The 25,432-nt window shown below is 44.0% G+C and overlaps 1 protein-coding gene and 1 long non-coding RNA gene across 9 annotated transcripts; one reads left to right on the top strand and one right to left on the bottom strand.

Moving 5' to 3' along the window:
- Positions 1–7,025: 7,025 nt before the first annotated feature.
- Positions 7,026–18,750, top strand: LOC132324424 (uncharacterized). 5 transcript variants are annotated; one of them, XR_009485620.1, is made up of 5 exons: positions 7,026–9,153; positions 12,393–12,453; positions 12,733–13,595; positions 14,496–14,628; positions 15,749–18,750. It is a non-coding gene; the product is annotated as an uncharacterized LOC132324424 (long non-coding RNA). The 5 variants fall into 5 exon arrangements; XR_009485618.1 differs by having other exon boundaries at positions 12,393–13,595; XR_009485619.1 differs by lacking the exon at positions 7,026–9,153 and having other exon boundaries at positions 9,176–12,453.
- On the bottom strand, positions 15,261–23,969 carry FAM161A (FAM161 centrosomal protein A). 4 transcript variants are annotated; one of them, XM_059840492.1, is made up of 7 exons: positions 23,823–23,969; positions 22,655–22,902; positions 21,043–22,218; positions 20,428–20,595; positions 18,293–18,392; positions 17,706–17,857; positions 15,261–17,099 (listed from the first exon to the last, which is right to left on the bottom strand). In XM_059840492.1, exons 1-7 carry the CDS (start codon positions 23,940–23,942, stop codon positions 16,352–16,354), a joined length of 2,712 nt encoding a protein of 903 aa, XP_059696475.1. In that variant the 5' UTR covers positions 23,943–23,969; the 3' UTR covers positions 15,261–16,351. The 4 variants fall into 4 exon arrangements, with proteins under 4 accessions (XP_059696475.1, XP_059696477.1, XP_059696476.1 ...); XM_059840494.1 differs by lacking the exon at positions 23,823–23,969 and adding an exon at positions 23,347–23,787; XM_059840493.1 differs by lacking the exon at positions 20,428–20,595.
- Positions 23,970–25,432: the final 1,463 nt, after the last annotated feature.

The following is a 25,432-nucleotide window of genomic DNA, read 5'->3' as shown; positions in this document are numbered from 1 at the left end:
AATATGAACTAACCCAAGTTGTAGTCTGGGTTAGTCTGCCATCACCATCAAAAATTATCATTTTTCTTATGAGTAAAGAAAATCCCCAGTGGGGCTGTGTTCCACAGGAGAGGTCTCATCCAGTGAGAAAGGCTTTGGAAAGGATCTCCACGTTTTACTTCCACACGAGGTAACTCGAACGTGCAGGACTGGGAGCAGCCCTCAGCCCGGATCCTGGAATGCACAAAGCAGCTGTTTTGCCTATAAATAAACCAAGAGCCTCTTCTCCAGCGAGGCTTCTTTCCCAGATACGCCATGGAAATGAGCTGCCACTTTAACTGTTGGTGTTTGGAGTTAAAGTATGTGGTAGTGGCAGGATTCACATTCTGATGGGTGAAAGTCACGCTGGCATCAGGTTTCAGCCTTGTCGTGGTGGTACCAAGCTGTGGTGAGACCGCTTGTGCTGCAGGAGTTAAATCTGTCAGCCTGTCTCTTCCTAACCCCCCGAGTGCCACAGGTTTGTATCTTCGCTAGAAAGGAAAACTCCGCTGCACTTAGTCAAAAACATCCGCATGCACCACCGATTATTTTATTTCCATCTCTTTCTAAATGCCCACATATTTTCAATATTTTAACAGAGAATTTTACTGGGGGAATATCATTTGATCTCCTGGGCTAGTTGGCTTTTTTTTTTTTTTTTAATTTTTTTTTTCTCTTGGGTTTGTGGTTTGGTTTTGGTTTGTTTTGTGTTGCTTTTTCCTTCTCGGTTTTCATGTGAATCCAGGGAGAAGCAGCAGCAGGAATCGCACGGATCTTGCGGGCTGGCTCAGTGCCTGGGGACAGCGTCCCAGTGAGCGGCTGGCTCTGCTCAGCGGAGCCGCTCGCTGCCACCCGGAGCTCAGGCTCTTGCAGCGATTGAAGGGCTGTAAATGAGCCCTTTGGGTACCCCAAAGCAGCAGCGCTCCCCTCCCTGTCCCATCACCGGGCAGGTGGCAGCGCACACCTGCCGGACCGCGCAGCTGCCAAACCAGCAGCGCTCCCCACCTGGGGAGAGAGCTCCGGATGGAAACATCCAGCTCCGGATGGAAACATCCAGCTCCGCAGCAGCCCAGCAAGCCGGGGCAGCAAGAGAGGCAGGCAGGGCACGGCTGGAGCTCCATCCCTCTGGGGGAGAGCAGCCCCAGCGGCGGGGCCGGCAGCGCTCTCGGCCGGGCTCCCCCTGCCCGCCCAGCGCTGGCTCCAGCTGCGGCTGCTGGCAGCGCATCTCCAGTGCTCGCCTGGGAGGGAGGGGAGAAGCTGGCACCCGCGGCTTCTGTCTGTCTTCAGCAGTGTCTGTCCCCTGTTCTGAGTGGCAGCTGCACACCAAGGACGGCTCAGCGCCTTTTAAAGGGGCTCTTACCCAGTTTTGGGCACAAGGCAGAGCTCCTCCTCAGAGGAGTTTGGTACTCCTTCACCCTCTCTTCCTTTCTTCACCCCTCTTCTCAACAAGATAGCCAATTCCAACCATTAAAAAGAAAAAATAGTTCTATTTAATAGGTCTTGGCGTTCTCCTTTGTGACTTCTGAGATTCTGCACTCACTTGGAAGAAAGTTTAAGGGGTTGGAAGTGGATGATCTTTGAGGTTCCTTCCAACCCAAAGCATCTTATGATTGTATTTCTGTGATTTGTCTATCCAAATCAGTAATCCAATTCTTCCTTCTCTGCCTTAAGAAAGCCAATCAAACAAAAAAATCCACAGCTGTTGTTTTTCTCAGTTAAAAAACCCCAAACAAAAATAAAAGCAACCCCCCAAACTCCACTAAAATAAATACTTTAATCGTAGTGGCTGTTCACACAGGCAGTTCTAGCCATAGCCATGTGTTAGTTCTAAATTTTATTATATTAGCCCAAAGAAGGTTATTTAAGCTTTTATTCTCAGTTTAGCCACTCAGATCGCAGAATGCAGCTTACATGCTGGCAGCCCTGTCCTCAGAGGAGCGATTTGTTAATAGAATGTTCAGTCTGTTATTCCTCTGACAAAAGAACCCCCCCCTTCTCTGCCACAACCTCTTGTGTCAGAGGTGTTAATGGCAGTACTTTTCTGATTACAGTTCTGCTTTGGTTTAAAGGGTCTTTCGAATAAGTCTGATCTCCTCCAATAAGGAGAGGATGAAATGGGCCAGATTTCTGCCAGCACGTTTTGCTGTGGCAAAGGGGATTTCTTCATTCTCTGTGTCCAGGCCAGGTTTGCTGGGGCTGGCAGCTGTGGCTTTTCTTGTGGGCCAGGCAGAGGACCTTGAACTTCTCCCTGCTGGTCCCTGCACGGAGGGAAACAGGCAGGGCTCAGGCTGGGCTCAGGGTAGAAAGGATGCTCTGCTGATAAGGTAATGGGGTCTGCAGCCTCCAGGGAAACCTGCCAAAACCTTTCTCTAGTAACTGTGGGGATTAGCCAAAAATCAATAGTAAAGGCAGTCACCAGGGGAAGGGAAAATACATCCAAATTCTGTGAATGCTCCATGAGAGCAATCCTGGCAGGATTTAGGGTAATTGTGAGGCAAATCAGATTGAGGAAAATTGTTTTAAGAGAGACCCTGAGTTGGCAATAAGGACCATATGTTCTTTCTTATCTCTGCAGAAATGGCCATCTTTTTTAGCATAGTGATCCATGTGAGTGGCTGCCACAGTCTTGATTTTTAGCATCTACCCATACTCTTATAGTGAAAATAATAAATTGCCCTAAATGAATATGTTCCATCAGTTTTTGTGGCTTTAGCCTTGTTTTACCTCTACTAGACTGTGAAGTGTCATTTTAATCTGCAACCTGCAGGAACATTGGGATAAATTTCCTGAAGTCAGTGGAACTCTCTCCTATTATGGCAGGAGGTGTTCTTCCTTCCAGGTGGGCTGGAGTGATGCTCTCATCTCCTCTTGTAAACACCAGTTTGGTTTGTCTGTGTTTTAGCACTTTATCCTTCCAGAAAAGCAGTGATTGCTCTGAGCACTGAGCTCTCCCTTTGGCTGCAGTGCTCCTGCAATCAGGAATATCAGCTATCAAAGGGAGCTCCTTAATTGTGTCATTTAACACTGCCTTAATAGTTGGGTCTGGGTAGGACTTCAGCAACACTGACTTTTGTTTGATTTCCAGGGGCAGGATTTGAACTCAGCTTCCTTCATTGTCCAGGAGCATCAGCCTTCAGGCTGCCATGTGTTTAGATTCACCATCAAAATGATGATAAATTCATCTACCTCCTCAAAACAAACTGGTGACCTGTGAGGCATTTTTGTGACTTTTTAAAATGTCTGCTTCCACACGATAATGGGAGTTTATAGAAAGTAAAGAGACATCCATATGCTGTTAAAAAACCCTGTCAATTCATCTCAGAAGGGGCAAGGAATTGTGGTTTATTTTATTTTGTCATGACTTTGTTCTGGCAACTGTATCAAATCCAAAAAAATTAGCAGCCAGCAGTGTGAGGAGCAGCTGCTACATCCAGCTCTGAGCCTTCCCAGACCTGTGCCATTAGCACTCCTCCTTTCCTTTGCCTTTCCTCCCTCTCTCCAGTGTTCATTTCAAAGGTTATTAAATGAAATCAATTTCAGCCTTCCCTTAGCCTAATGCTTTCCAATTTTTCTCTTCCCTGGCTCATGTGTCTCATCCTACAGGGGTATTGTCTCCATTTTAACCAGCTCCTCATTTGAAGTGCTTTCCTGAAGTCCAGACTGATGAGAAAAGTGATTCTTCTAAATATAGGTAATAAAATAAATCTAATCAAAGGCACATGCCTGGTGAGCTGAGAACTGGCCTTTTACAAATTAGTGTTACATTATATTGGATTAAGATTCAGTATTCATTTGCCTGGGACACTTACCTACATTTTTGTTCTGTTTTTGTCGAGGGTGCAAGCTTGAGAGAATTTGTTAGGAATTTTTATTCAAGGAAATTCCAAGCTTTCTACTTATGACTGTAGGAATTCTTTATGTTATGTTATAAATATTAGGTGCATCAATTTCCTTCTTAATTGTGGAACCGTACCTCATGTATCCCTAATTTAATTTATTCAGATTCCTTAATTTCACATAGGCCTAAATTACACCTGGATCTTGGCAGCCAGACAGAAAATTACTGATACAATTTTAACACCTCAGTGTTTGACAGAGGATATTGCTGGCCCAAAGGATGTCTTTTGAAATTATATTAAAAGAGAATTGAAAATGCTTCTTTGTTTACTCAAAGCCATAGGGAGACCTGCAGGTAGGGTGTGAATCTGGGCTTTGCCATTTCCCTAATAGCAGCAGTTTTAATAAAACATTAAAGCATTGACTAAGAGCTACTGTTTCTATTGAAAGGGACTGTTCTTAATTCCTTTTCTTTTTCCCTGGGGGAATTAGTCACACCGGAGTATTTTTCTGAAGTAGAAGGTAAAAACACTGATAAAATCAGTTTGGAATCAAGGCTAGGTCATTATTTAAACATATGATAGTGTGCCTATAAGGCTGATTTTTCCTGAGAATGCAGCTTTTTCTGCCTTACCCACTTAGATTTCAACTCCTGGGAACTGTTTTTGCACTGTACCTCTGAGCACAGCCTCGGGCTCAGCGGGCATGAGGTGCTTCTTCTCTGTGGTGTGATTGATCCTGGTGATTTTATCACATGCAAACCTCTTCCATACAGCAAGGGGAGTTGGGATTAAGGCTCCAGAACTATTTAATTTGGCATCTTTTCTGGACAGAAGTGAGCAGGAGCCCCCTGCTCAGGGTGCTGTCGGCAGCAGTGCCGTGGGAGTAGAGGAGCATTTGGGATCTCTTAATTCAGGATGCAGAACTTGGTGCTTGGGTGATGATCTACTTAATGATCCTGACAAAACACTCTTCTTTATTGGAGTGCTCCATTCCTTGGGCTGCCTAAAGCTTTTCTAGGAAGTGCTGTAGAAATAATAACATCACTTCTACCTCTCCAGGTACTGCAGCAATCTCAGCTCCAGGTGGTTTTCCTTGTGTTCTAATCCTGGCATTTCTGATGTGACCATTACTGCTGACACTGGGGAGGTTTCATGTGAGACAAACCCTTGGAAGGGATGTACAGAGTGCAGGTGTCCTGCTCTGTATTCCCTGAAATGATGTTGAACAGCCTTTGTCACTATCAAAACTTACATCTCAGTTTTTTCAGCTCCCCTGGAACCTTCTTTTTATCCCTTCTGAGTGCAAAGGCGTGTCAGTAAAGTGAGGTGGATCAAAAATCAGACTATGGAGACCTTCCCATTTCCAGGTAGTGCTTGTCAGGCATTATGTTTTGGGGGGTTTTCTGTCTTTTCTGTGTTTCTGTGTTCCTGGCAATGTTTTAATGGCAAATTGTGAAAACTCATAGGTTTGTGGTGGGCAGGTGGCTTTTCCAGGTGAGTTCACCCAATTCCCAACTGAAACTTATTCATGAAGAAAATCTTACTGACTTTACCAATAGAAAATCACCTCTGTGGAGAGTATAAATATATATTATATTCTGTGGAGAGCATAAATCATGGTACCATGAAACATATTGGATTTTGTTGTTATTGTTCTGATGAAAACCTGTATTGATCTTCTGCTATTCCTGTTTTAACTGAAGAAAAACTGTGCACTTTATGCTCAGAAAAAAAGGGATTACTTGGAAATTCAAATGAAAGAAAGGTAATAAAGCCAAAGTTTTTGCCATTACATTAATTGTAATTGAGTTATGGTTGGTAAATCTGCCTTTAGTTCTTTCTAGAAATAGCAAGCAGGGGCACGTGCTGACATGCAGCTTGTACTGCATCTGAAGAGTGAAATTCAGTTCATTTCAATCTGCTCTTCCTGACTTTAACTGGTGCAAAATGGGATTTATAAAAGCTCTGTAACACCAAAGTAATTTTGAGGCTGTTTGTTACTCATGAGGAACAAGACTGCATAAAAATTCACGTCAGTTTTGCTGGTGCTCATTAATTTGATTTTGTTTTGCTCCTGGAGCCCATATTCATCTGTTACAAAAATCCTAGTGTTTCTTTCATCTTCTCCTCAAAAATTAAGAGTTTTATTTCCTGTTCTGCTTTTATACCTGCTACCTGTTGCTGTATAAAAGAGAAAAAAAAAAAGTCATTGTTTCTTCTGTTACTCTGTGAATGCTTCTCAGAGAAACAGGTTTCCTGCATAAGTGAAGAGCTGTAACATTGTGTTTTTAGAAGTTTAACTTTTGACAGTATTAGAGAGAGGAAGCTGGAAAAAACCCCAATTGGTTACCCACTTCAAAAATCCCACTTCTTGATTATTTTGGAGATGAGGTGAAGGGTTAACAGAATATAGTATTGATGGTATGGATTATATCTGCAAAGTATCTTTTGCTTTTTAATAGATACTCTCAGAGAATTAAACATGGCAGCTTGCCAACATTTTCACTTCTTGATGACATCAGTGGTAACAAAGGCTCATGGTTCATTATTTCTTTGACTTGCTGAGAAAACTGATTGCTTGGAATAATACCACTGAGTTTGTCTCATGCTGTGAATCCCATCTTAATGAAATATCTCTTCAAGGAATAGGTGAAGTGAAAGTTAGATGTTCCTTCTTGGAATATTTGTGAGCTTTTACATCCTTTAGAAAATGTTTTCTCCATCACACCAAGTAAGTCTTTCTGCACAGTTGGTGCCAGCTTTGGACTTCTCAAAAAGAGAATAAACAGCATAAAGCTGAAGCATTTTTATCCCCACTGTGTGTTCCTCTCCAGCACTGTGCTGTGCCTGTCCCAGGGCTGTCCCCACAGGTGTGGCAGTCGGGAGAGGGGAGCTCTGAGTGCCACGGGCTCAGGGCTGCTCTGTCCACGTTTCAGGGGATTTGCTGTGGAACAGCCCTTTAGTCCTTGGGACCAGCTTCCCCCTAGTGGCTGGGATGCATCTCTTGGTGGGCTTGATCCCAAAGAAATCCAGTTTGCATTTTTCCAGGGTACCCTGCACGTGCAAGGCCTGTCTGCCCAGCAGCCTCAGTGAGTATTGGGAATGGATGGATATTATTTCTGCTTTAGGGTGGAGAAGCAGAGGGTCACTGTCCTGCTGCCTCATGGAGGGTCAGAAAGAGAGACCTGAATCCTGTTTTCCTGCTCAATGGATTCTATGTAGTCACTGTATCCACCACTCTAAACTTTGTATTCCAGCTCCCAGCTCATTATAGAGGCAATTCCTAACCCTTTTCCATGTCTCCTCTTTCCCCTGTAGCTGTTAGACCCATTCTTGAGAGGGAAACAGCAAAAGAAAGGAACAATTAAAATCCTAAGACACTCTAGATGTCTGGCAGTGAGACAATATCAATTATACATGTAGCTGTGTGTTTAGAAACTCAACCTCTGTCATTCCTCAGTGATCCAGAAGAACAGCTTGTTCTGTAAAAGGCATTTTCTAACTATAGGCAGGTATCAATTCCTTTATTGGCTGCATTGATTCCTTCCTCTGCTAATGCATCTGCTGTCCTGATAAGGTGACTCTGACCTGTAACTGCACCTCTTTGGTGCAAAGGGGTGAAGGAAAGGGGTGTTTGTTCCCAGTGCTCTCAGTGTACAGCCCCTGCTCTTCAGTGCTTTGAGACATCACTTGTGACAACAACTGACCATCCCCAAAGTCCCTCACTTCTGGTCACTTAGGCAGCACACCATTCTATTCTCATTTCTTCCATCACCCAAATACATGAAGAGAATGAAAGCAGTCAGTCTTGGATACTCCCTGATGTTCTTTTTGTCTCTGACCACAAAGGTCACTTGTTCAAAAGCTGCTGAGCTTTGTCTTTGTGGGGATCCCCACACTGCAATGAGCTCCAGGCTCCCTTGCCTGGGAAGCATTTGCCAGAGCTGCTGATGGGAGGAACTCCAGTGCAGGTAAATTCCAAACTTTGGAATTCCTTGGAGTGAATGTGAAGTCAGTCTTGATTTTTTTAAAACATGGTTTATTTTTTTTAAATTTTATTTTAAAGGATTCCAGGATTTTGAAGATGCTTGTGAATCATCCCAGCAGGAAGACCAAGCATCACAGTCTTCAGAGCATTCTCTTGGCCAGAATATTCCCCTACAGCTCTGAGGAAGGAGGGAGGGAGGTTGGGAAGGAATCCTAATGGAGAGACCAGAAGTGATGAGCTACAGTCTCCAGCAGCCTCAGCTGAGGGCTACAGAGAGCCCTGAGCATGGAACTTTGCTGCAGAGCTGGAGGAAGATGGATCTGTTCCATCTCCCTCACAGCTGGGGAAGGGTGAGTGCTGTGGCTGCCTCAGAATGGAGCCAGCACTGCCCTTGGCATGGGGAAACACAGAGGGGATTTCATTAGCATTAATGGACTGGCTAAGGAAGAGCTCTGCATGCTGACAGGATAATGTACAGCTTTAATATAGCCAATTTCTACTGCTGCTGGGGACCACACAGCTATAACATTCATTTTCACTGTTTAAAATGAGTCCTGAGGAAGATGTGGGTGAGATGCTGTTCCCTGTTTCCATCAAAGCACCCACTCCTCTGACAAGGACCAGACTTCCCACCTCACTTTTCCAAATGATTGCTCAGACTCCTGATGCTGAGCAGAAAAGATTTAAGCTGTTTTTTCAAATAAACATTTATCAGGGGGTGTCTTTCCCCCTTTTCAGGGCAGAGTATTGATGAAATTGGAGGACTCAAGAGCCTGCCTGGAAGGGATTCTGGATGGAGAAGAGGTGCAAACCCAGAGGAGCAACATGAAACGCAGCCAGATGTTCTTCTAAAATGGAAGAGTTAAAAGTCCAAGCTCAAAAGGACAAAAAAAGGGAAAAAAAGAGGAATCTTGAGTGTGGAAAATGAGAAGCTGCTTATCAGAGGAAATATGGATGTGTGATGCCAGGGTGGGGCAGTTTTCTCTCCAGCTCCTGTGCTTCCTCTGAGGTGGTTTGACTTCAGAAATATATAAAAGAAAGGTGACTTGCTGTTTGTTCCCTGTACTGGAATAGATGGAATGGGAAGAGGGGACAGGTTTTGCACCACTAATGTTGCAGGAGTAGAGGCCTTCCCTTACTGTTGATGTTGAAAAGAGCCTGAAATGGCTTTTTTTCTAACAGGAATACCAAAGGATCATATTAGTTAGGAAAGAAGCAAGAAGCCTCAACATGAATTTTGTGTTTGCTGTGGTGTGAAGAGAAACACTGTATTGGTGGTGGCAGTGAAGATGAATTCTGGGGATGCAGGTAAGATATCCCAATGCTTCCATGTTCTCCAGGGATGGCACTTTGCAGGTGACAATCCTGGTCTGGGGCTAAGGGGAATGGATAGATGAAAAAAACCCCAATCTCTAACAGGTCAGATCCTGAGAACTGAGTGGTAATTCCTGCAAAGTCAGTGGTAGGGATCTCCCTGGGAATAAATGCTTGGAAATGTGCTGTTCTGTGCTTTCCTGCCACACTTCCCTCTTTTATGAAGCTGGATCCAGGCCTGATCAGCAGCTGGCCCCTGAGCACCTGCCCCAGTGCAAAATGGCCAAGTTTATCCAGAGAGCTAAGCTGCAACAAGTCACCCTCACTTTCCTGAGCTGCAGAGTTTGCAGTGCTCTGGAGCACTGGGGTATGGTTGGAATTGTGCTCCAGGAAAATGTTACCCCTGGAACAGCTCTGTTAACCTCCAGCAAGTCACTTGAAACCTGCAGTGCTGGCCCAGGCTTTCAGTGCAAACAAAGCACAAGCTGCTGTAACACATTTGTGCCAGGGCTTCCTGATTCCAAGTGCAGTCAGATATGGCCTAGAATGAACCATTGTTGTAACAATGGCAAGAGAGGCTGGGGTGAAAATCATGTTATTTCCTTTGGAAAGAAAAGAGTTCTATTTTTAACTATTTTCCCCTTAATCTTACTATTTTGTTCTAGCAGTGTTTATAGCAGAGAGTACAATACTTCTTGTTGTGATTGTTCTTTGTGTGACTGGGACATAAGTAGATGTTCTGCAGCAAATTCTCTGTCTGGGATACAGAGCCCAAAGAGATTATGCTGCAGGAAGTTCTAAAAAAAACCCCAAAGCCTTACACAATCCCCCACTCACTCCCTCCAAAAAGCCATAACCCAAACAAATAAGAGCCCTGAAAGACTGTCATAGTTCCAAAATAACCACAAAAAAATGTGTGCTGGGTTTAAAACAGAAGGCTGGGGGAAATGATTGTCAGATCCCTGGGTGTATTTGAGAGCTGATTTATGTACATGAAACAGAAAATAAGAAACACACACTTGGGCTGTGCTTGTGTGTTCTCACTGAGACAAATGAGCAGCTCCTCTCATTCTTTGCTTCCCCACCTTTATTAGCAGTCATCTGATCTTCCCTCTTCTTCTGCATCTCCTGATCCTCACCAAAATGGCTGGAAAGAGCTTCTCTTGTGCTCTGGAGTGTTCTCCTGAGATTGTTTCTACTACTTCAGCAAGCTCAGTAGAGCTACTTGATGCTCAGAAGGACTTTTTGGTCTGGACTTTACAAACCTTGGACCCTGTTCAACAGTAAGTAGGCAGGAGAGAGGAGAGGGACTGCTCCCTGTCACCTGAAACAAACTTTTAATTCATTTCAAGCAGTTCTTTGAAACCAGATATTGGTAAAAGATAAAAAAATCCCAGGTACTTTATCAAGATGTCCTTCTGCCTCAGCCCTTTGCTCTCATTTGTGTTTCCACAGCCATCTATGCACAAATTACAAATCATTTATCAGGCTATGATCTTTGCCATTATTTTGCAGGATGCTGCCTGAAGGAAGGAGCAGAGCTGGAGGCTTGTGTGGGGTGGGTGATGTATGAAAGGGGCTTGTGGCAGTGAGTTAGGATGGAGCACAACTCACAAATGAAAGGGAAGCAGATTTTCAGCATCTCTGCCATTGTTTAGACAATGTGTTTTACTGAGGTTTTGATAAAACTGGTATTTAAAGAAAAATCCCTAAATCTAACCCCATCATGGAAACCACCTGGTTGTTGCAAGGTGATTTGTGTGAGTGGACAAATTGGGAAGTGCAGCTTCTTTGGATAATTTTGTGCTCTGATGTGAGAAACCTTCAGGCATCTCATCTGCAGACTTGGCTCTTCTATCCTAATATTTAGCCCTTCCAGAATTTCTTTTGCCTGAGGAGTTCAAAGCTTTTTGCAGACTTTGTAGAGTTTTCTTTGTCAAGACACAAGACCTGTGAGAAGGTGATGGAAAGCAGGGAGAGTGCTGGAAGCTCCTGGATGTTCACTCTTGGTTTCCCTGCCCCTTGCAAGGAATGGAAATTCTTTTGGGATGTGGCAACTCTGTCCCAAAAAGAAGAGTTCTATTCCACAGAACCATCTTCCAGGGTGGATTTTATTTTCATTTAGTGCTAAATCAAGTGCAGTCAGAGTTCAGCTGGGTGCCCTCAAATGGGATTTTGGGATTTTCCACATTTTGGAATTGCTGGCTCTGTGTGAGGGTGGGAGGGCAGAGAGCTGAGCTGGGTGTGGTGCTGCCTGTGAGGTGTCTGAGAGAGAATTGACTCTTGCATAAACCTGCACAGCTTTTTCCCAGTTCCCCTTTACACAAAGTTGAATATTACCCAGGAGCTGTGTGGCTGGTTGGAAACTGAGGGCTTTTTCTGGGCAACACTGAGCTGCCTTTCAGTGGGAAAGGGAGTAGAGGGAGCTGTGGGAACAGGAGGGGCTCTGTGCCAGTTCTCAGGGTCAGAACAAGCTGGAGCAGGCAGACAGGTACCCAGCCAGCTCCACCAGCAGAGTTCAACTCAGCCTCAGCTTGCTGGGCCTGAATTAAATCAGCATTACCAGAGCACCAGGAGAAGGAAGGTTTCACCCAGGGATAAGCTGTGAGTCTGCTTAACAAGCCAGGGATTCAGGAGCTCTCAGTGCCCTGGGAAGTCTGACAGCTCTGCAGTATCACAGATTTCATGGACCCATTGCTAGGAGTGTGTTAGGAGTGGGGATTTTGCAGTGGCACCACGAGCAGCCCCTGTGTGTCAGTCAGATGAACTGCAGCACTTTGGGCTGCAATTCTGCTGAGCAGTGGCTGCAGTCACATTTTTGCTTAGAAAACTCAGAGTTCAAAGATATCCCAATGCTTCCATGTGCTCCAGGGATGGCAGTTTGCAGGTCACAATCCTGGTCTGGGGCTAAGGGGAATGGATAGATTAAAAAACCACAATGTCTAACAGGTTCAGATCCTGAGAACTGTAAAAAGGACCCAAGATCCTGAGAACTGTAAAAAGGACCCCAAACTGGTCCTTTCCAAGTGCTGCTGCCTCACACTCAGCTCTTTGTGTGGCTGATGTGAGAGCTCATTGCTGGAGCAGCTGGGATGGTGCCCTTGGGGATGAAGGTGTCATAGGATGGAGCTGCCCAGAGCAGAGCTTAATCAGAATGTCACACACCAAAAGCTGATTTTTGATGTTTTACTGCTTATTACAAACATACTTTGTGTGTCTTTCACCCACCTTAGAGAAATGTGGGATGGCATGGAAGACACATCACAAAGTACAGCAAGTCACCCTGAGAAGCAGGTACACCTACAAGTGTGGAAAGCTAAGTCTGAAATCATCTGAATAACGTGGTTTGTAGCAGCTCATTAGCCTGGCAAGCAGAATTTCCTGCCTGTGTTGGTAGCCTGCTTGCTACAGTTAATCAGCAACCTGCCTAATCTCACTAACCTCCTTTTTGTAACCTGCCTAACTGTTGTGTAATCTGCTTTTGGCACTGAGCCCTGGCTATTAGTAGCAAGTTTGGAGCTGTGCAGGTGCAAATGTTTTTATTTTCTGTCCTGTTGACAACTGGCTTTCCAGGTGTTTGTGAAGTTCAGCCTGGTCTCATGGTGGTAATGATCAGAAAATGAGGGGATTTCTGGCCTGTTACCATCTGCTCCTCTGTGCCACAGCCCCTGGGCCTGGGGGGACTGTCCCAGTGGCTGATCCTGGGCTGCAGCTCCGTGGGACAGGGATCATGGCTGGCCACAGCTGCTGGGGACACCCTGCTGGCCCTGTCACCTGCTGACCTTGGCCCTGGGACCCCTGATTGCTCTGCTGGGATTTCAGCACACAGGAGGGACAGGAATTTGTCTGATACTATTTGTAAGTCTTAGTTCATTCCTCAAATCCCTGGAATTCCTGTTGAAGAAAGAAGCAATTTTGAGTTTTGCTGGAGTATGCAAGGGGGTTTTTTTGCTGGTTTTTTGGGTTTTGTTTTTTTTTTTCCTAAAACCAAAAGAGATGTAAAGCTAAAATACCACTGAAGGGTGAGGAGGACATACACCAAACTATTTTAAATTTGATCTCATTTTATTTATCTAATATCAATATATCTAATTTCATTAGTTTAATGTTGTAAGCCAGCAGCTGTCATATCTTGTTATAATGAACTAAGCAGTGTTCCTGGACAATGTATTCTGTATGCAAAACTGATGTTTGACTTCAGCTTGTGGGCAATGGGGCAGACACACTGTTAGAAATAATTTTTAATAATATATCTTGATCTTTAGAGTGCCTGTTATCTGCCAAACTCAGGCAAGTGTTTTGCTTGCTGCCATTAGAGAAGCCTTGAGGATTCCACCTGAGACCAGAATTCATTCCAAACCAGGAATGGCTTTCAACATTTGCTTCAAGAATTTGAATTCTTTTGTTATTCTCTTCATCTGGAGCAGCTGGAAAAGGTAATGATGTGATAATTTCTCCCTCAAAGGAAAAGAGAGCATGACCTGCTTGGTGTGGTGATAACCATGGACAGGAGGGGATGGCTTCTAGAGGAAGCAATATTGTAAATACAGAAAGTGCTTCCAAAAGCACAATATCCCAAACTTCTGGCTTCTTCTTCAGAATATAAATATAATTATTATATAATTATATAATAATATAAATATAATTATTATATAGATACACTAGTCTTGCACTGCAAAATAATTTTATACCACAGTTCACATGTAAAGTTACCCCCTTCTTCCCATGTGGTATTTTAAATCCTTTTTTTCAGATACACCTTCCTCATTTTCTTTGCAAATTTTTGAACATGTTCCTACTTTTATGCTGTGGCCATTAATTAAAATATTAAAGACAGAATATTCAGTAATCTGTGAGAAACTTTCCTATTCCTCTCCCTCCTGCTAGGTGGCTTCCCTGACAGCATAACTCATCAGCATTTCTCCTCTAATGAGCCTTAAAATGCTTCTATTACATCACCTTTGGATTTTAATTTTCCTGTTGAAGTTATTGGGGTTTTGTCTTTAAATACAGTTTTGGGGTTTTTTCCAGTGCTCTCGTCCTGTTAGTTAGTCTGGATTTTCTACATTTAAATCATCCTCCTTGCAAAAAGAAAAAAAAAAAAAGGTCAAATCATGACTTGGTTTTTGGACCAGACTGTTTTTCATCTCCTGACAGCTGTACATGGCTCTTCTTTGTTTAAAATATTTTTTACTGCTGTACTTTGCTTCATGAGGTTTAATTCACCCTGATCTGTGTGTCTCCATTTCTGTTCTGCCATCTCTGATTTTTCTTTGCTTTTTAATTCCTTATTGGAATGTTGATCTCTCTGTGTTTGTAATGCAATTTCTGAACAGCTTTTTGGACTTTCATCTCATTATCCTCCCTGTCTGAAAACTCTGCTGCTCCAAGTGATTTCCATAAGTGGTTCCTTTAATACCTCAAGGTTTCTTCACCCATTCATGAGGATCTTCCTTTTCCTACAAAGAGGTTGGTTTCTTTCAGGAATTTTGTAGCACTTTATATCTTAGAAATGCTTGCTGGAAATCTTGGGAAACCATAATCAATTGGATCTCCTTAGTCCACACAATTCTGTTCTTCTTTTCCAGAAATGCTAAAAAAAGCTGAGACATAACCTCCAAAATCTGTCCTAACCCTTCCTGGTTATATCTTATTTCTCATGTTCATGAATTCTGTTATTGTTAAGGTTTATATTTAAAATATTTAAATGTTCAGTGACAAACTCAATTTAATTTTACACAGGTTCCCAACTCCTTCTAAAACCTTAAGAAAGCATTGGCTTTGCTACTTTCTCTACATTCACAGGAATTTTAGTGGTATTTTAAACCCCTAGTTTAGTAGTTCAATAATTACATATTTGTTCTTTTAGAACATTTAGCTGAGTGCTGTCAAATCTTAGAAACAGATTTGACTTTTTTCCTTTGAAATCACTTCAAATCATCTGAGAAAAATAACATAATTTAGAGCTCCTCTGCCTTCTTTCAGGAAAGGATTTGATTTCCTAAAGGGACAAGCACCATCGTTTGTGACTGCTAATTGCACCACTCCTCAGAGTTACAGAATCCTCACAACCACAAGCAAGCTTCCTTGTGAAGCAAGGATTAATAATTTCACAAATACTTTATTCAAGTTTTAAAAAAGTTTCAAATTTGCATGAGTTATGTTCACACTTGAAAAATAAATAAAAGTAAGAATGCTTAAAAAACTTCCAAACACAGAGAAACTATGTAACAAAATAAGGAGGAAAAAAGAATGACAGAATTTTCAGCAAGAAAGTCAGTACTAGCAGGGGAAGGGAGTGCTGATACTAGAAAAAATCCAAATCCCAAACATTTTTTTGGAGTTTTTAGTGGAGCAGCTGAAGTCCTGAGTAGCCAGCGTGTAAGAAGAGGTATTAAAGCACTCCCTTGCACAGTTTCATACAACTGGAGTTCCCTGAGGTAAAAAGATTCCCCTTTTCCAGGGTTAAAATGGCAATTCCTGCTCCAAAACCTGCCCTGGCTTTGCCAGCCCCTGGGAAGAGCTGGACTGGAGCCTCAGCAGTTGCACAGCACCCTGTAATTTATGATGAAATTCTTGTGTCATTTAGAATGAAATAATGAGGCTGCAGCTCACTCTGGGAACACAGGAGCACCAATGCCACAGAAGAGTGCAACAAAGAAGAGTAACACAAAGGTAAATTATTTTCTTGGTGGAAACCAGCAACTTGAGCTCTCTGACTGGAAAACAACCAGAATTCCTGCACTGGCAGGTCTCCTCAACAAAGAGGTACAAATTCACAGCATATTGGATGTGTAGCAAAGCACCAAGTTTTTCTCTGGTGTTTGATACACTTTTTAATAATATATCTTGATTTTTAGAGTGCCTGTTATCTGCCAAGCTCAGAAAAATGTTTTGCTTCCTGCCAGTGAGGATTCTACATGAGACCAGAATTCATTCCAAACCAGGAATGGCTTTCAACATTTGCTTCAAGAATTTGAATTCTTTTGTTATTCTCTTCATCTGGAGCAGCTGTAAAAGGTAATGATGTGATAATTTCTTCCTCAAAGGAAAAGAGAGCATGACCTGCTTGGTGTTGTGGTAACCATGGACAGGAGGGGATGGTTCCTAGAGGAAGCAATATTGTAAATACAGAAAGTGCTTCCAAAAGCACAGCCAGCAGTGCAAGAGGCTCCTGAGCCCCAGCCCTTCCTCAGTGCCCTTCCTCCTCAGAATCATCACTCTCATACTCCTCATCCTCATACTGGAAGGCACCCTCAGCTTCAGGGTCAGACTGAGCTTCCTCTTCATGGGAGCCATCAGACCTGGGTCTGGACTCATCCTCCTCTTCCTCCTCCTCCTGGCAATGGCCACGGGATGGGCCTGCCTTGGCTTCCTCCTCCTCTTCCTCCTCCTGGGAATGGTCCAGAGATGAGCCTGCCTTGGCTTCCTCCTCCTCTTCCTCCTCCTGGGAATGGTCCAGAGATGGGCCTGCCTTGGCTTCCTCCTCCTCTTCCTCCTCCTGGGAATGGTCCAGAGATGGGCCTGGTTTTTCTTCTTCCTCCTCTTCCTCCTCCTGGGAATGGTCCAGAGATGGGCCTGGTTTTTCTTCTTCCTCCTCTTCCTCCTGGGAATGACCAAGTGATGGACCTGCCTTTGCTTCCTCTTCCTCCTCCTCTTCCTCCTGGGAATGGCCAAGTGACAGGTCTGCCTTGGCTTCCTCCTCTTCCTCCTCTTCCTCCCCCTGGTCACTGTGCTGGTTGGATTCAGGCTCAAGGACATCAGGGCTGGCCCTGGCCTCACCCCCATCCTCCAGGTCACTGCACTGCTCATCTGGGGTGGAGGTTTTGACACCTTTCCCCTTCTCTTCCTCCTCCTCCTCCCAGGACTGCTCAGACTGGGGACTGTCACCAGCTGCTTCCTCAAAGAATTTAATTTTCTTCACTTTAACCTTGGTGGTTCTGAAAAGACAAATTGCATGTGGGGTTTTATTCTCTGGGAAGATGCTTTCCACCTTTATGTAACCCAGGACAAAGCCTGGTAGCCCTGGCTGGGGTGGAACTGGGGAAGGAAAAGAGAAGGGGGGACACAAGAGTCCCTTTTTATGCTAGAAAGTAACTGAACAATATTACTTATATATTTCTTTTTTTTAAATTTAATTTCTGCTTCCTTTCAAATCATAACACCCAATAGATACTAAAAACTATTTTTAATAAGGTTCACTTAAAAAATTCAAAATTTAAAGGTAGTGACTTACAGCAACCTGCCAGAATTTTGGATGAAAGGAACAAACAATGTTTTTCTTCTTTTTTTTCTTTAAAGTGCATTAAATAACATAACAGGTTGGTTAAGCAGCTCTCCTCTGTTTTACAAAATAATATTTAATTCAGGAAAACCAATCAAAAATACACACTAATGCTAACATACCACATAGTCAAATAGTTCCCTGGAAAATACTGAAAATCATTAAAACTCCCTTAAATCTACACATGGAAATTTTTCTAATTACTAGATACATAGTAGGTATTTTTAGTAGGTAAAAAGAAAAAGCTTTCAGTCATCTGTACCTTGCTCTGCCAGCAATGGAGGTGAAATCTCCAGCAGTGGAGAAGTGCAGTGATTTGGCTGCTCCTCCTTTCTTTGAAACAAACTCTGGGCAGATCCCCAGTGCTCTCAGTCTCTTTGAATAATACTTTTCTGCAGCTATTCTGGCATTTTTCTGTAGAAAAACCACAATGGTTAAATGTTACCTAATGCATCAAATGCCTGGCTTTTGATACTTTGATTTAAATCAATCCTCTGATTCATTAATTGCTGCTGACAACTGGAAATGATTATTCACTGCAGGTAAGAATGGCAAAACAATACTTGAAAATTTTCTCCCAGATTTTACTTTCCTGTACCAGCAATGCTTGGCTGTGGTCAGGGTTACTCACGTTGGAACTGAACCAGACACATTTACAACAGCTCTCAGTTCCCTGTGCAAGCACATCTCCAAAATGACTGATATTTACATGGAGGTGGGGCAACAGAGATGGAAATGGAGAAACACTGCCCTGAAAAGTGCTTTTGAAGTATCTTCTAAAAATGTCAGAGCACAAATGTCTCATTCAGTATCAGTCAAGATTAACTAATAGCTCAGAAACAAAGCAACCTGAGTGACTCTTTCAAAAAGCAATGGCATTTGTTTTACTCTTTCTTCCATTTCTTGCAATTCTTGTAAATATTCCTGCCTTCTCTGCTTCTCGTTGTTCCTGAGGGGAGCAGAGAACAAGAGAAATCATTATTAATTTATAGCACAAGGAGTCATTTTCTACAGCAGGTAAATTGCTCAGAACAAATTAAATGTTGTCATACTTCAAGATACATTAGAGGTACTGAACAATTTGTCTCTGAAGGAGTCACTTTGGCTAGGCAGAGGCAGGTCCTGGCTACTGGACTTAAATAGAGGCTGAGTTTGGATTCTTGGGGTTTTTGGTAAAAGAAAATTGGATATTTAGGGTTTTTTACATGCTGATTTCATACAGATCTTCCCGTTGTTGTAAGCAAAATTTAACAGAGTACACCACAGGAAATTAGGAGCATTAAATAAAGATGAGTAGTTCTCAAGTCTGAAGGTGTGAGAACCTTGCTACTTCAGCAGCTGCTCACCCCAGAGAGGTGGGCATGTCCTGGATCATGGAACACCTTTATCCTGACTTGGTTTGGCAAGGGCCCAGTGAATAGAGCAGGATAATGAAACTGGTGATTCACAACTGAAATGATCCCTGGGACCACAGAGAGTGTTGGATAATCCAGGTGGAATGGGTTGGAACCCTTCCTCAGGGTGGGACAGGCAGCTCTGTGACTGCCTCTGAACCGGGCACACCTGCCACTGCAGCTCAGGCACTTTGGGCAAGGATGAGATCAAGGGGGGGCCCTTTACACCTCTGCTTCCTCCAGCCTCTCCCCCTGACCATCCCTGAACTCCTCACCATGCTGGGAAGTGAACTTCCATTCCTTGCTTTGAATGTCTGTCTGTCTGCCACTGACAGACAGCGTCAGTGTGACACATTCCAGCTGGGCTGAAAGGAGCACCATCAGGTCCAACACCTGCACCAGGGAAGGGAGCTTGCTTTGCAACAGCAGCATTGTACACCCAGACAGGAGCTCCTGGCCTCTGAGCTGAACACTGTAGTGTGAAATTTGCTGTTGAACAAACCCAAACCACATCCCCAATCACCTACTCTGCCTCTTGACTCTGTCCCAGAGTCAGCAGAGCACCTGCTCAGGGACACTCAGATTACAAAGCTCCTGTTATTGACAGCGTGCCAGCTCACTGGAAATTGGGATTTGTGCTTGTTGCCCCAGAACCCTGCCCAGGCATGAAGCCACAGGGGCAGAGCAGGCAGTGCCTCTCACCATCCCCACATAACAGCACCTTAAGCTGACAATACTGCAGCAGAACCACCGTGCCACGCCAGATCACAAACCTCACTAAAGACTTGTTCAGACAGGATTTATTTTTCTTAGTATTAGAAAAGCAGGAAGGGTTAAATTAGCCCCAAGCACAAGGCCAAGCTGCAGTCATGGGGTTAGAGCTGTGTGAGAGCTGGAGCCATCTGGAGTGGCAGCTTACAGCACTCCAAGAAAGCCCTTGTGTTCTTCTCTGTGTCATACACAAAGAGTCTCTGCATTGCATCTCTACTCCAGGGAACCTGGGATCCCATTCCTCCTGAGCACCAGCAGCTTCCTCACTCACTGCTGTTGCACTGGGAAGTTAAAATATTCCTGCTTTTATTTCCCTCTTCAGTGGGGACCTGCTGGGACAAAGAAGTGAATTGTGAAATGTTCGCTGCTGCACCAAAGCTGTACCAACAGCAGTGCAGTATCCAGCTCTGCAAGGATATTCTGTATCCACACTGTTCCCTTTCCTCCTGATTTTTACAACCTTTTCCTCTTTAGCTGATACATCAATGGAGAAAACACGGCACTCTCCTGTTACTGAGTCTATAATAATCTAATGTGGAATATATATATATTTCTATATGCTATGTATTTCTATATGCTATGTATTTCTGTACTCTGAGTTCAATATAGGTTGGCATTAATTTCCCAGCTGAAATGCTAAATTTGGCCACTTTTTCACCAGCTGCTTGCACCATGTTTAATTTACCACGTGTAAGTATGTAAACTTAGATTATGCTATTTTTTTTACCCACTGTATGTTTAACATACAGTGCAATCCCAAACCTCTCCTCCTCATTGTTGAATGAGGTGTTTGGGATTCAGGGGAATGCAACAAAATACCTGAATGTTTTTAATCTGGGTTTAGACATCTGAGCTAGGCTCTGATGTGGGTCATTGGCCTCAGCCCGAGCCATCACAATTTTCTGGAATTTTTTCGTTCTTTGTTTCTGCTTGTTTCTGTTCCTTTTTTGTTGTTCTTCCAGCTTTCTCTTTTCCTCAAGGGAATTCCTGGTGGGGAAAATAAACTAAGGCTGAATTCATTTTAAACCTAGAGCAAGACTTCAAAGGAAGCTTTGGCAAAGATGATTCCAAAGAGAAAAACAGAGTGAAAACAGGGTTGCTATGAGAGGGCACAACATATGTGCCATTTCAAGGGATTCAGGATATCCTGGGAAACCAGGGGCATTTATCTTTTTCTTAGGGACATGCTGACAAAAATGCACTAGTGTTCCTTTAACAATAATAAATACTAATTGAGTCCTATATTTAAATATTTTAAGATTTATATTATAAGCCCTTAGATTAAATTAACTCCTATATTCACTGCATGGAAGAATTAACTACATATGAAGAAATACCAAAAATAACACCAAATAAAATATCAAATATCTACTAATAATTTTAAAAAGTCTGCTTTTCAAGTATACATGAAGTAGAGCATCTCCAAGCAGTCACCTCAGGGCTTGCAGCCGCCGTCTGGTGGATTCTGTGGTTTTGGGAGGTTTGGATTTTCCCTCTCCCAGGAGATGAGGCTTTGCCCCTGACTGAGGCTTCCGTCTCGGAGAGGCAAACGGCCACCGTGTTTCCTTCAATTTTTCCTCATCCTCTTGCATGTCCTTCAAGATCCTGTCCCTTTTTGAGGGGATGTATGAAGTACAAAGGTCAAAAGGCTCACAGACCGTGAGGGGTTTCACTTTTTTTTGTCGCAGGAGGCGTTTCTGGAATTTCTCATGTAGGAGTTCAAAATCGGGAACGCTCGATTTGATCTTGAGCTTGTGCTCCATTTGCTTTGGTTCAGTGCTCCTGTGTTTCTTCTTTTTGCTGGTCTCTTTTAAGGCCAGTCTGCTGTTGGGTACAGATGAATTTCGTAGCAGCTCCTCAGCTCTCATCCTGATCCTGATTTCCCTGCAGAGCTCCTCCTCCTTTACCTTGTCATGGAAATCTGGACTATAAACACATCTGGGGACTGGTTTCGCTCTGAACACTTTGATTTTAATTTCAGGTGGGGAAAGGTCTTTTAACTGCATTTTCCTGGCTTCAAGCCTTTGCCTCTCTCTCTCAATGAATTTAAAGGGCTTTTGGGTGGCCAGGAGCTGGAGCCTGCTCCTCTCCCTCACAGACCTCCTGCGCTCCTCGTTCCGCTGCACGATGTCCTGGTACAGCGGCAGGAAGACGGTGGCGGGCACGGGGTTGGCTCGGAACTTCTTCTGACACTCTGCTTCCTCCTCCAGCTGCTTCTTCAGCAGGTGATTTTCCAGCTCAATCTGTGACTTAGATTTGACATTCTGCTCTTTCTTCTGAGCTTCTCTGATGGTCATCTGGAAGGGCTTGGGCACGGTGATTCTGGGGGACCACGCTTTCTCCTTCTTGCGCACTTTCCTGCGGGCTGGTGAGCTGGGCAGGCTGTGCTTGGCACAGGAGATGTAGTCTTCCAGGCAGAAGCCATCCCACATTTTTTCAATCTGCTGTTTAGCAAATGAGGATGATCCAGCTTCGCTGCCGTTCTCCTCAAACACTAATTCTTCATCAGACGCGTCCGACGCGCTTGAGCCCAAGGGATCGCTTAAGTCTGAGTCTGAAAAGGATTTGTGCAGGTTAAGAGGCTGATATGAACTCTTGTCCCAAGTTGGCCTTGAAAATAAAGGGGGGAAAAAAAACAACCTTGGTTTGAGCCAGTCCAACACTGATGCAAAGCCGGTGACTTCCACTCTAAGGAATCATCACTAGAAACAAAAACGAGTGGCTGAGGGGGAGAGAAGGGAGAAGGGCAGAGCTCAAAGCAGATCCTGGTTTTAGTGCTGATCACCAAGTCAGCACTTCCTGACCTGGGAAAGGCCCTGTGCTTTCCTACATGTGCTGCCCAATCCCTGTGCACACCCACCTCTAAATCTCACAGACCATTAGCAAGGTAATGAGCGTTTCTGTCACCAAAACTGACTTTTGGTGATTATCTGGTTATGAGGGGTGGGCAGTGGAACACTTTCCAGCCCAGAAACACACCTTGCTGTTTTACAGCTGCCAGCAAAGCATTTGGGAATCTTCAGCTAAAAAGTGCCCCCAAACTTACCTACAGCACTTTGGAGAGGTGTCATTTCTCTTATCCAGGGCTTGCACTCCTTTTAAATACAGTTTGTTCTGATACATACTTTCCAGTTTTGCCATGGTCTCCATGTGGGCATTTTTCAACTCTTCCAGCTTCAAGTAATACTCTTGATTGGAATTGTACATTTTGGAAAAGTCTATCCACTTGTCACAGTCTCTCTTTGGAGGGGAGGCCTGCTCTCTGTTGGTATTTGAATCCAAGTCGAAGCCATCCTAGAAGAGATGTTCATAATTTTTTTCTTCTAGAAGGAAGGGGAACAAGGTTCTTAATATTGCTTTATCCTAATTAAGTCTAAGGAATGGTAAAGTAACACAAATAGAGAAACCTGTATACCAATGCTAATGTAGAAGTACATGGAATAATCTTATTGCATATTAATTTTTATCCTAAGGGTCCTATTTAAAGCCTGTGAAAATTCCCAAGTCTGCCCTCTAATCAATATGTTTATAACAGGAAATAAGATCAAAAGGACTTACCAAAAGAAAAAAATTAACTATTTTGTAAAGTGTAATTTTTCCTTGATTACTATGCAGCTCTAAAAATGCCTTTATTTACAAGCAAACAGAACCTTCTCTGCCTCCTAGTTCCATAACCACTCTAAAAATAAGTCATTAGAGATGTGGTGCATAAATATTTATGCCATTTCCATAACTTACTGTGAAATGACAGGGATTCTACACAGCTTATATCTCCAATACTGTTTGTCAGCTTGCAGCTGTGTGCAGTTAATATTCTTTAAGCGTTTTTAAAGCTTACACGAGTCAGAGAAATTATTAAAGCCAGGTTAGTCAGCATCACAAAAGCTTCATTTTGTTCTAAGCAAAAAAAAGTCATCGGCCAGTTTCTTTAAAAAAATTATGTTTTGTCAGGTTTTCACTGCAAAAATCCTGAAGCGTTGGGATCCAGCACCCTCCAGCTCCCGGAACCGGCGAGTCCAAGCCCGGCTCGGAGCGGCCCCAGCCCTCCCCGGGCAGGGCAGGCAGTGCCTCCATCCGCTCCGCAAGCGCATTAAGGGATCGCCGCTGCGCCCGGGCCATCTGCCGGGTGTCGCCCGCCTGTGTCTGTCTGTGTGTCCGTGTGTCCCCTGTGCCCCGGGAGGCCCCCGAGGAGCCCCGGGCCGTGCCCGCGGTACCTGCGCGGCGGCGGGCGGCGGCCCCCGCTCGTAGAGCGCGGCGGGCGCCCGTGTGCGCGGGTCGAGCGGCGTGCGGAGGCAGGAGGCGGCCAGGCGGGCGGCCCGGTGCGCGTCCTCCATGCGGGCAGCGAGCCGGCAGCGCCGGGAGGCGCCTCCGTGCGCTCCGCCTGCCGGGGCGGCCCCGGGGCGGGGCGCGTTAACGCCCGGCCCGAGCGCCAGTGGGCCGGGCCGGGCCGGGCTGGGCCGGGCTGGGCTGGGCTGGGCTTGGCCCCGCTCGCAGCCGCTGCCCGCGCGGAGTTACCGGGGACTCCTCGCAGGATTTCAGTGGGAACCTCCAATTCTCGCTGGCGAGCCCGAGGTTTTTGCGCCCTCAAGTCATTAAAGAGCTTTTTCCGTCTTGGTGTTTGTACTTCAGGTAAGCAATATCAGGGTAAACCAGGATTAGCAGGAGCATTCTGTCCTAGGAATATTCTATTCTAAACCAGGATAAACAGGAATATTGTCCTAGGAATATTCAATCCTAAACCAGGAACATTCTGTCCTGGGAATATTCTATCCTAAACCAGGAACATTCTGTCCTAGGAATATTCTATCCTAAACCAGGAGAAGCAGGAATATTCAGTCCTAGGAATATTCTATCCTAAATGAGGAACATTCTGTCCTGGGAATATTCTATCCTAAACCAGGAGAAGCAGGAATATTCAGTCCTAGGAATATTCTATCCTAAATGAGGAACATTCTGTCCTGGGAATATTCTATCCTAAACCAGGAGCATTTTGTCCTAGGAATATTCTATCCTAAACCAGGAGAAGTAGGAATATTCAGTCCTAGGAATACTCTATCCTAAACCAGGAACATTCTGTCCTGGGAATATTCTATCCTAAACCAGGAGCATTCTGTCCTAGGAATATTCTATCCTAAACGAGGAACATTCTGTCTTAGGAATATTCTATCCTAAACCAGGAGAAGCAGGAATATTTAGTCCTAGGAATATTCTATCCTAAACGAGGAACATTCTGCCCTAGGAATATTTTATCTTCTATCAGGACAAGCAGGAACATTCTTCCTCTACAAAGAGGAATGAATGCTGGACCTGTTTAATGTAGTGAAATTACAAATATTTTTGTGATGAAATCACGCACAATTGTTGCTGGAATTCTTGTCAAGAATTGTAACTCTGATAATGGGGGAATGACAGCTTTAATCATAGCACCTGAACTAAGATCATTGGTGGATGTGACCCTGTGGGGTGAGGCACTGTTTGCAATTTTAAACAGGCAATGAATAATTAATGCAGAGCATTCATGCCTAAATCGATTGTCTAATTTATTAATTAGTAGTTGAGGTATTCTGCTTGTTCTACTTGGCAAGTCACAACGGCAGGTCAACACCATGGTGGAAATTTACTCAAAAGCTCCAGCTCCAACCAGTCACAAATGGAAATGTGAGAAGAAATGGAACACTCTCCTTTAAACGTTAAAAGGAATCATGTTGTTTCAATATAGCAATAAAGGGGATGAAAGGGTTAATTTAAAATGTCGGGCTAAGAATTAGACGTTGGAAAGCTAATTTGCATTATTATAAACAGTGTACTTTTGACTTCTCAGCCA

Source organism: Haemorhous mexicanus, chromosome 3, assembly GCF_027477595.1.
Source record: "Haemorhous mexicanus isolate bHaeMex1 chromosome 3, bHaeMex1.pri, whole genome shotgun sequence".
Taxonomy (NCBI): domain Eukaryota; kingdom Metazoa; phylum Chordata; class Aves; order Passeriformes; family Fringillidae; genus Haemorhous; species Haemorhous mexicanus.
Note: the sequence above shows the minus strand (reverse complement) of the source record. Positions and strands in the feature narration are given on the sequence as shown.

What these genes read in the sequence shown, in the direction of transcription:
- FAM161A (XM_059840492.1), bottom strand. Translation starts at nt 23,942, where the DNA reads ATGGAGGACGCGCACCGGGCCGCCCGCCTGGCCGCCTCCTGCCTCCGC. An exon ending in CGCCGCCCGCCGCCGCGCAG is followed by an intron (nt 22,903 to 23,822) that starts GTACCGCGGGCA and finishes CATCTCTTCTAG; the next exon opens with GATGGCTTCGACTTGGATTC. An exon ending in ACCTCTCCAAAGTGCTGTAG is followed by an intron (nt 22,219 to 22,654) that starts GTAAGTTTGGGG and finishes TTTATTTTCAAG; the next exon opens with GCCAACTTGGGACAAGAGTT.